This window comes from Atta colombica, unplaced genomic scaffold, assembly GCF_001594045.1.
Source record: "Atta colombica isolate Treedump-2 unplaced genomic scaffold, Acol1.0 scaffold32, whole genome shotgun sequence".
NCBI classification, from domain to species: domain Eukaryota; kingdom Metazoa; phylum Arthropoda; class Insecta; order Hymenoptera; family Formicidae; genus Atta; species Atta colombica.
In genome coordinates, this window is record NW_017259426.1 from 878111 (window position 1) to 889184 (window position 11074).

General features: G+C 33.6%; 2 protein-coding genes across 3 annotated transcripts in view; both read left to right on the forward strand.

Moving 5' to 3' along the window:
* The window catches only part of LOC108690410 (probable inactive tRNA-specific adenosine deaminase-like protein 3), a 9452-nt gene extending 3316 nt beyond the window's left edge, over window positions 1-6136 (forward strand). The window contains exon 2 of one of the 2 annotated variants that reach the window (XR_001931884.1): window positions 5580-6136. Coding sequence is in view for 1 of the 2 variants with exons in the window: in XM_018197680.1 (XP_018053169.1) it covers window positions 359-1624 (1266 nt within the window). In the remaining variant the exon portion in view is untranslated. Of the gene's footprint in view, window positions 1-350; window positions 1967-5579 lie in introns of those variants that run through there. The other variant, XM_018197680.1, reaches the window with a different exon arrangement.
* A 3292-nt stretch (window positions 6137-9428) lies between these two features.
* LOC108690351 (transcription factor CP2-like protein 1) overlaps window positions 9429-11074 on the forward strand; it is a gene marked incomplete at its 3' end in the record, with an annotated part of 24107 nt that continues 22461 nt past the window's right edge. Inside the window, exon 1 of the mRNA XM_018197596.1 lies at window positions 9429-9631. Within this exon, the coding sequence (XP_018053085.1) occupies window positions 9494-9631 (138 nt within the window). The remainder of the gene's footprint in view (window positions 9632-11074) is intronic.

Here is an 11074-nt window from a genome sequence, read left to right on the forward strand (position 1 = left end):
AAAATTGAAACGCAGAGGATTTAAATTTTAGTATACATTTATTAAATTATATAGGTTAGTCGGCACGAACTTTTCAGACAACCCAATATAATTCGTCCTTCTCTGTACTTATAATACTATACTTAAATACAATTACAAAATATAACTTTATAAAGATGAATAATTGTGTTGAATATTGAATGTACGAACATTAACATTGTGTAAAGAAACAATCTCGGAAATAATGGTAAAAAAATAATTTTCATGAGATAAAGAGATAATGATAAATCTTTCCAATGTTCAACAGAACGGTGTATCGCAAATATCACCGAGAAATCTTCTAATGATAAGTGAAGGCAGCATCTTTTCAGGGTGGAAGATGACGTCGCCAAAAAGTGTCAAGGCACACAAGATGGAGACTGCAATTAGAAGCTGGACGGCGAAACCGATTCTAAGCTCGGATTTTACAGAAGCTCTTCCGCTGCAGGAGGTCTATGTGGGTATTTTGAAACAACGGAAGAATATCTCTACTGCAATTAGAAGTATATCTACCATTTTGCCAGGATTCGCTCATCTAAAGCGCTGTTCCAATGGGAAATTGCTTTTGGCTCCGCTTCATTCGGATGAATTATCACGTGAGAAAGGCCATGATATTTCTCTCGGTGAAAATCAACTTAAAACTCAGTTGAAAGAGAGAGGATTCGATCTCTCTTTGCTGGAAGAGAAATTCCAAATGACGAAGGTGCCAGCCAAGGCACCAAGGACGAAGATACAGGCCAGTGAAGCTTCGAAAATCTGGCCGGTAAATTTCCATCCTGATCAAACAGTTGAGAGTCTAATCGACGGCTCGATCTTCAACGACGATTGTTTATACGCAATCGAGCGAATCATGTCATTGGTAATAGAGACTGCCAGGTTGGAGGCGGTCGGCAACGAGCGCTGTACCGGCGCCGCAGCGATCATCGATCCCAAGGATGGAAGAATCCTGGCGGTGGCTGCCGCGAAAATTGATAGACATCCTATGTGGCATGCCGCCATGTTGGTGGTGGATCTTATTGCTAGACTTCACGGTGGTGGTGCATGGAAATTGAACGAGGAATGCGAAGAAACGAAGAGACAAACAGATGTTATCGAGGAAGATAAATTTGGCGATGAAAGAACAAATTCAAATATTACGACTGAAGATCAGATCTCGAAGAGGTTAAGAAGAATCAAGAGAAGATACGAAGAAGAGACACCGCTCTGTTATCCGAAATCTCTAGCTTCGCTAAAGTTTCCGGTTCAAACGTCCCTCGAGCCGCAAGTTGTGCGAAAAGGGCGAAGAAATAACGGTGTCAAAATCGAGAATTCGAAGCAAAAGGAATGCGAAGATAACATGAAGAAATGCGGACCATATCTCTGCACGGGTTATTGGGCATTCCTACTGATGGAACCGTGTCCTCTGTGTGCCATGGCATTGCTGCATTCCAGAGTCGCGCGAATTTTTTATGGTACGGCCAATCAAAATGTCGGAGTTTTGGGCTCCAAGACGATTTTACATACGGTACCAGGCCTAAACCATCGATATCGAGTTTGGAGCGGAATCCTTGAACGGGAATGTCGACAAACAGTGGAAGAAATCAATGCTCGCAGAAGTCGTAGTTGAATAACAAATTCGACGCGGCTCTATTGTGAAAGATAATGATACTCTAAGTGACTGCACGGACAATTGATCATCGCAATCTCCGGGAATAACTGATGATATTGATGTCGCAAAACCGGACAAAACAAAAAGGAGTGAAAAACATATATTTTGTTTTTACTTGATATTTTCTGTTTGTTTGTTTGTTGTTTCTTCTTGTGCGAATTACGTTATTTATACAGATGACATTACATATAGTGACATTTTTATCATATGTTATTTCACTTGCATAACATATTATGCATTCATGCGATGTCATAAAAAAATAAATCCAATAAAAAAATGCAATTGTGACACCTATCAATACATCACGCGACTGACTTCTTCAATATTTCTCTCATGATATTATTCCAAAAAGACTATCGAATTCATTACTTAACTTAAGACTCCTGTTCACCACTACTATCTCACAAATTGTAATTTCCGAAATGAAAAAAACATTTTCTGCAAAATCTGACATTTTTTGCAAATTATATTTGAATAGAATTATTTTTCTATAAAGCAATATTTGCAATCGATAGAGAATAAAGTTATAAAATATATACTGAAAATTATCTTCTTGTCTTAAAGCAAAATTAAAAATCATATCATCATTTATATTATTAATTTAACAATTTTATAACTGTGAACATAATTAATTTTATTTTTTAGTTATGCATCATTCATTTTCAGTATTCTCGAATCTGTGATGTGATACTTAATGGTATCGCATTAAGAGCTGTCTTATTGAAATATATTTAATATTGAAAAACATTAAAATATTTTACAAGAATTTTTTATTGTATATTTTCTTGTTTCTAATGTCACAGTTTGTGATAATAGTGATAAGTGAACGAGAGCTTTAAAATGTTCCTCAGGAAATTTATTAAACAAATAAATTATTTCATATTTATCAACGGTGGATTTTTACTTCGATCTCCATCGATTCTGCGACAGCAACTTAGATTCTTGCATGCTGCAACCGGTTTTATAATTCCAATCGAAAGCAACACGGCGCAAAAGACTACACATGGTATGGACATGCATTCGGCTATAATGACTCTCGATATATGCGTGACCTTGACGCATTGACGCGTACATGTGCGTCCGCATCTGCTGTCGCTTCTAGGTGTACACCAGTGTGCACGGCGAATTAACACTTATGTTTACTGACACACACTACGTGACGTTCCATCATTTCCTAAAGATTGTGAAAATCATTTCTGTATACCTATTCTTTTGTCTTTTGCTCTCAATGGCAGAGCGTATCCTTCAATGCAAATGCCGGGTTTTGAAACGCTTGGCCCATAGCCAAGATATTTTTTACTCGAGGTTTCCAATAGACTATTTTAAAAGAGGGAACTCAATTTTTGGTCGGCTACAATAAAAAATTGAATTTAATGACCAGATTACGAATTGTTCTTCAATCAATTTTGAATCATTATTTATTACACACGATTTCGAGAATTGCTTCTTTAATGAAAATTTCTGCAAGGTTCATATATCCATAATTGTAAGACAGGCCCGAACGTTACACTACTTCAACATTCATTATTCGATAGCACAATTCATAAATTTGCGCACACAATCATAAATCATCGGTATAATTTATGCGCGCCTAATCATTTAACTCTATACTTCATGCCATGTCAAATCGTTTAATTCAGAGGCAAATAATGTTTCTCCACAATAATATACAATCTTATTTGTCACTTATTTTTTTCTTGTACGGATTTCCCAGACATATTCACTGTAATTATCTCTTTACAAGAGATGCTGATAATAAGCACATGCAGATCGACGATGAATTTGTCAAAATGCTCGTGGAATAGATAACATTTTCAAGTTGTAAGATAACATTGATACATAACTTGATAATATTATGATATATGTATATAAACAGTATATAAATAAAGTATATAAATAAAATAAAATTTGATAGCTTTCACGAATCGCTCAGGTTTACGTGCAATTTTATCGATAATACAGTTTAATGACACTTGAGAGCACACAGTACAGTCTGTGAAAAGTGCAAATATACAATAATTAATTAAGAGACATTTATTTGTTGTTACGTCAGTAAAAAAACTAATAGTGTTTTCTCTTGACTGCATTATCGTCTATCAGTGCAACATTCAAATAGTGTAGCATGTTTCCTTGGCTGGTGGTAGACAAACTCATTCAGTGTAACATGTTTCCGTGGCTATAGTGTAGTGTAAATTTTATGCACGAAGTGGGATTTTGCTACACGATCTCAAAGAGACGGTGTAGAGCCAGTGTGACATTAAAAATTTGAAAATGGAAGTCAATCGGCAGCAGAATTAAATACGATAGCATGAAGTGGTGTACATCATGATGTATATATACTGTGTAATGCAGCACTTACATGCAATTGGTGTAGATAGTGCGAGGTTACACTCAATGTATCCCAAGAGAAAATGCTATAATATATCTCAGCAAAGCGCGTTCTACTCGTTCCCATAAATAGGCATTACACATTTTCGATGTGACAAGCAGAAACAGTTTGTACATATATAGATATTTATACAGTTGTTTACAATTTGATCATTTGCATAAATCAATATAAATATTGGGCGATTTTATTTTAATGTTTCGACACTGGCATTAATTAAAATAATGTGAATCAAATATAGATATATATTTAAGCAAATATTAATAAAATAAAAAATTTCTTAAAATTTAAATAATATTTAGAAATTTCTTAAAATTTCTTAAAATTTAAATAATAATTAGAGATTAACAACTAAAAATTATAAATAATAAATAATTCCTTGTTGCGGTAAAATAAATGTTGAATTCTCTCGATGTTGCAACGGTTATTATGATTTTACGCCAATCTTTTAGATTTTTATAATTTCTAATGTATGATTCAAAAATTGATGTAAATATAAATCTTCTCCTGCAGTCAGGAATTTTTGTGTTGAATAAAAAATAACGATGCTCATTGTGCACAACTTTGTTTATTACGAGTCAGGTCGTGACTCGTCACGATAAACTCAGACGAGTTGAAGCAAACGTTGTGGTCGTTGATCTGAAAGAAATCCGAATGCAAAGTACAAAGCAATATTATATATACGTCTACAACAAGAGAGTGATTAAAAAATATTGTTAGGCTATCTAATATCTTTGAAGGGATTTTTATCTCAATGTATATTTTATAAACTAAATTTTCCTATAGACTTTTGGCAGCAAGGATTTTATATATACTATATAAAATCTTACAATTTTGAATAAAAAATATTTAGATGTATATCAATCTTGAAAAAATATATTTTTTACGTAACTATAGGAATAAAAAAAATGATATCACTAAAGTGTGAAGTTTGTCACATGAATAACATGAAAATTACATGACATATTAATGTCGCTAATGGAGATATTCATCATTTTCCATAGAAGATGACACATGATCTGCACAGTCGGAATTTTTTTTCTTTGACAATATGCAAGCGCGTTCGCAATTCTAGGAATTGCTTGAGTCGCTATAAACCGAGTAGCGAGTACGCGATGACCCTACGGATTGACATCGATCAACGAAACTACAGCTGATCCATTCCGGAGGAGAGTTGCTCGATTGTTCATGAAAAGAGAAAAGGAAGAAGCGAGAGAGGTGGACATGATGTATGAAAAAGTCGTGAACTACAATTGTGACACGAAGAAAACAAATCATGTTTATACAATAGCTGATGAAGAGAGCTGCTAACAATAAATGATGATTTTATAATGAAAATTTCATATATTTTATATGAGAAAGCTTTAAATCTTGACAAAAATGTATTTTAATATAACGTGTTATATTTTAATTTAATGTAACGTGAATTGTGTGCCAAAAATAATAAAAATAAATACTTTTACAATTTTATTTGTTTCACTGTCAATAGTGAGATCATGAACATCGCTGTCACTTTTATTGTTTCAGATCTTCATCAAGTTGATGCAGAAACTTTCCGAATAAAACACACAAACAGGAAAATTTCATGGTAAATTGAGAAAGATCAAACGTGAATCACAAACAGTGTTAGATTTCTTCTACAAACAGAGCACGATCGGGCAGGAGATCTGATCGAGAAGTAATGTCCTCGGGAAATATTCTTTGAACAACCGATACGTGGCAACTCTGATAGACACATCGGCACCGCATCATCGTGACGTTCAGAGACGATCAGCAGAAACTGCGCGCGAAACAAAAGAGAACCCGAGAAGCGTCTTCCAGACGAGCGTGCAGAAGGAGAAACTTTCGAGGCCGTTGTGTCGTGCGAAAAGCTACGATATTAGAGATAACGTTTTGAAATTAATTAATCCGCGTGGCAAACAGGCTCGTCGCTCTTACGACGTGTCTGTCGAGTCGACACTGGCAGTCGTAATCGTTGGCTGCCAGTTGCATACTACGTCAATTTGCGAAGTACCGCGGCTGGCCTCATTTTCGCGTCGTTGAATAATTCTGTCTTAGAATAGATTCTAATATCTCTAGATGACCGTGGAAATTTTCAGTGTCTTCAGCAACGAGACACGTAATTCATAATAATACATTCCTCCGATGATCATTGTGACGTCTTAACTGATAACTAATACAAATAAGCTTCTCGCAGTTGCTCGAATTCGCGATGTCTGCAACCAGAAGATAAGTTGAAGGCTGCGCATCTTCGAGATAAATTACTGGACTATCACAGCGAGTACAAAACTGCAAATGATAAATTTAATTCGTTCGTAACGCAAGAAGAGAGTTTTTGAGGCATTAGAATCTTCAGGTGACGAATTGCGAATTTGCAAGACGACGTGATCAGCACGAGACAACGCTAGAGGATAAAGGAAACGCGTCTCGTTGATCAACACTGAGTGGTACCAATTGAGAGTCGACCCTCGAGAGTGGAGCCTATTGGCCAAGCTGTTAATTCCTTGAAGCACGGTTGGATTGGATCACTCGTGGACATTCCAGAGTTCGTGTCGGGACCGTTAGGCAATCTATCGACTACCGTCTTGCTAGCCGGACTTCTTTTCCCGAAGAAGATCCGGAACTTTGTATCCTAAAGCTCAACAAGAAGGATTAACTGTCTGTGGATTTTTAGTGATTGTTCACTGGAAAACATATTGAGCAGTTTAAGAACGAAGAGGGAAACATTTAAACCAAAGTGAGATTAACAAGTCATCAGCAGTGAAGAAATCTCAAAACAACATCATATTTATTAGAGAGGATTATAAGGTGCTTCTCGTGCATTAGCGATTACAAAGAGGAAGATTTTGACCACATCTGAGAGAGTCTCGACGACTGAATGGCCCACATTTACTGGCTGCTACTTTTCGAAAGACTTTGATAGTGTCTTTTTGCGGAGGTAACGGCAGGGATACGATATTAAAAGAGAGAAAGACGCGGGCATATCGTCAAGAGGGTTAAATCTCTTTGGTCTTACCAGGAGAGCCTTCGCTTTGCAGATTGTTCTTTAGAAGAACCAGATTTCCATTTGCCACCGAGAAGATTTTGAAACGTAGTGAACGAAACTCAAACTTCCATTGACGTCATTCACAAGAGGCCTCGTTCATTTCCTCCTGGCTTGGATTCTTTTTTTAGACGGCACCATGGAGCAAAGGATCATGAAAATGTGGTGATAACGGTCAGGCGGAGGCCTCCGATATCCAAGACACTATCCAGTGTGTGAGCCATAGTCGTTAGAAAGCAATCGAAACATATGTAACGTTGAGCCTATTCAGAAATTTCGGGGACATCCGCCAGTTAGAATTTTTTACATTTTCACGAGAAGCAGATTCTTTTGGATAAGGATTACTCTGTTATTATCTTTAACGTCTCTGACTAAAATATTGGGAATTATAACAACACTACAACTGCTTAGATCCAAGGAGGCGTAAAAGTTTCGAAACATCAAAGCTTCGATTTGATCTTCTACAGACACAAGATCTTGATAAGATAATTAAGGTGTGTCACGCGGATACTCGTCTACCTCGGGAATATTTTTGGAGATACAGAATTGACATTCTTTTCTTTCGTATTTCGTTACAATATTTTTTAAGCGATTCTTATCTAAGGTGGAGAAGATACTAGACAAAAGGCATCGATCGTTAAAACGAATAGAAGAAGGTTTGTAAAATATTAAATATAACATAATATTAAAAACATGATATTAAAAATTATGTTTTATATTAAAAAAAACTTTAAGAGAAATTTCGCAATTATGAAACAATATAGGCTATAGAATATTAATGTGATGGAAAAAATTTCTCTATTATGTAAGAAGGAATCTAACTATAATTATAAATCGTTGTAAATTATCTATTAACTTCTAGAAGCATGAAACAATTAAAGAAGCTGATTTATACAAAAAAAAATCGATTATCGCGAAACCGTTTTATGCTTTTGCGTCAATCACACATAGCTTCAATTGATGTCAAACAGTGGCAAGTTATTCTGAGAAACAACTATAGTCTTTTTGTTACTTAAATCTTATATGAGCATTTAATGAACACGCTATTAATCACCGAATATAGAAGGATTCGATTATTGAGAATGAACATCGATCGATCAAATGACTAATCAACGTAGATTATATTACGTATAATATGTTAAACACTTGTTTATGATGTTAAAAAGCGCCATCATTATTTTAAGAAATGATTTAAAGGATGACAACTTAAAAACATTCGCAATTTTTATATATTTATAATTTTTTCGTTTATAAAATGATCAATGTTATTATTTTATTTTTATATGTTTTAATGTTATAAATTTTAACGTAAACTATTTTTTGGTAAAGGATATTAAATATTAAACATTTTATATTTTAAATAATTTCGTAGATTTGGAACAGAAATCTATGTCTTACAATATATTATAATCTTTTTTATTAATTTGTGACGTGATGCAATTAACATATTATATAATCGTTATTAAAATTTTAATAAATAGAATGTAGTAAGATTTATTATCTTGATAAATCATTTTAATAAATGTCAAACGAAATTAGCTTGTTAACTGAGTATTATTTTTACTTCCAAATTAATCATATGTTATTCGCAGGAAAAGGTTCTCCGCCGAAACGGCAGCAAAACTTCAGCACAACTAAAAACAAAATGCGTTGCAGCCAAGGCGTGGCAATGGTATTCGAGGACGCGTTCGTCGTCTTTTCGCGTTTTTTGTCACTGAAATCGCGAGGCTGTGCACTCTTGGAAACACATCGGCAGCGTGAGACTACCGGCATCAAGAAACTGTACAACAGCTTCTTCGTGATGTTCTAAGAGTAGGCATATCAGCACGCGTACTCGGCCCTGATAATCACCGGCGGTCGGGTGATGCACCGTGTATTTCCGGGCATCGAAGATCTGAACCAAGGGGTACCCATAGGGTGGACACACAGCACGATCTGCAATAGGCGCGAAAGGCACACGTGGTGAAATGGAATGAGTGCTTATTGCGACTAGAGAACAGACAGAGGCGAAGATCATCGATTTGTGATTTGAGAGCAGCGTGGACTCGTCGCCTTTTACAGAATCGCCAAGAAACACAATCACCAAATTCATTTTCGCATATACATATGTACAGCATGTAAAATGGTAGAGTTATAATTCATAAGTCAAGAAATGTCGTCCACATCTTCTCATTCTTGAAGAGAAGGATCTTTTGGCGCTAGAGAATTGATATTTGCCGACGGAGTCTCTTTAAGTCTCTTACGATTGAAGACCAGTACCCTTGGTAGATCTGAGATCAAAAATTAATATATAAATATTTCTTATCCGGAAATCGCTACAGGCAAACCCGTTGGTGTCGCAGTACGTAGATTGTAGGCGATAATTAAGTCGATCACGTGTGCTCTGAGAAGTTGTTGAATGGAATTGCAACTCATGATGGATGGTGGCGCGGAAATCCTACACGGAACGATGTGGTTTTCCAACACATCTCCGTCATATGAGCAATTATCACCGGTTCATCCAAATAGATGTGACGTTGTAGCTAACTCTCAACAGGTACGTCGAATAATTATTTCTCTCTCATCAAATTTATTCTAATAAATTATAAATGATCATATACTTGAAATTATACTTTAAATGATAATATTTATATACGTTTCCACCGATTTTAATTTTTTTTTTAAAGGATTCTTTTTTTAAAAAGAAATTTTTTATCCAGTTTTAGATTTTTTTAAATAATTATATTTCAAAAGTTTAGATTTCTATATTAATTGGTTGAATGCGGATTATAAGAATCGATATAATATATTACTCTTGAAGAGTAAAATTAAACTTACAATTAATCAAAGATATAAAATTGTAAAACGAGAAGTTTATGTAAACGTTACAAGATATTTCATATTCTCTATTTTTTAAATCTAATTTTTATTTCATATTACATCTTGATACAATAAACAAAATTTTCCGATGTCAATGCATAAATTAAAAACTTTAGAAGAAATTGCCGATATTGATACAGGTTATCTCCCTAATTTCTTGAAAACTAAACATTGCACTTTATTATATTATAATAAAAAATATTATAATAAAAATACTATAATAAAAAAACATGATCTGTTTAGATAATTAAAAAAGTAAAAATTTCTAATTCGAATATTTATAATGTGTTTCCATATAAAATCAATTAAAAACAAATTCTACAAATATAAAAATAAAATTCTTACAATTTTCTTTTGCTTCATAGTATATGATTAATAATATTAGATCGTTTTACTTATTTGTAGTTTTCTAAATCTGATTTATTTATATTTTTCTTATCATAAAAACGGTTAATATATGAACTAATAAAAAAAATTATTATCCATTAAATTTAATTTTTTATTACATGAAAAGAAGGATCAGAAATTTAATTCATATTAAACTCATTTCAAATTCACGTAATGTTGATAATTCGGTCTTTAATTCCATAAATAATAATAAAAAATTGTATGTAGTGTCATTTATACTAATGTGTCTAATTCCGTCACTTCGTTTTTTAATAAATCTACATTCACTATAGAAATTTGAATAAATTAAGTTCTTTTATTAAGGTACACAAAGATAAATTAGATAAATTTTTTGTTCAAAATGTTGTTTATAAAACTAATAATAATGATTACGAAGCGTCATGTGTAAGACAAACTAAGAGACAGCTTAAAATCCAAACAATATCAATCATGATTTGTCTAGATATTTGATTATTATAGAACACATTTTAAATTATAACCATATTTTTGATTGGGAAAGAACTGCAATTCTCGAAATATTGAAATAAATTATAATGAATTATAATGAATTATAATTATAAAAAGATGATCTTTGAAATGTTACATATCAAAGGGAGCAAACAAAAGGCCCCAAAAGACCCAAAAAGACAGGAAATGTCTTGACGAATCATATTGCTATCTATTAAAATTTTTTTCTAATAACAATAAATAAATATATTATATATTATATAAA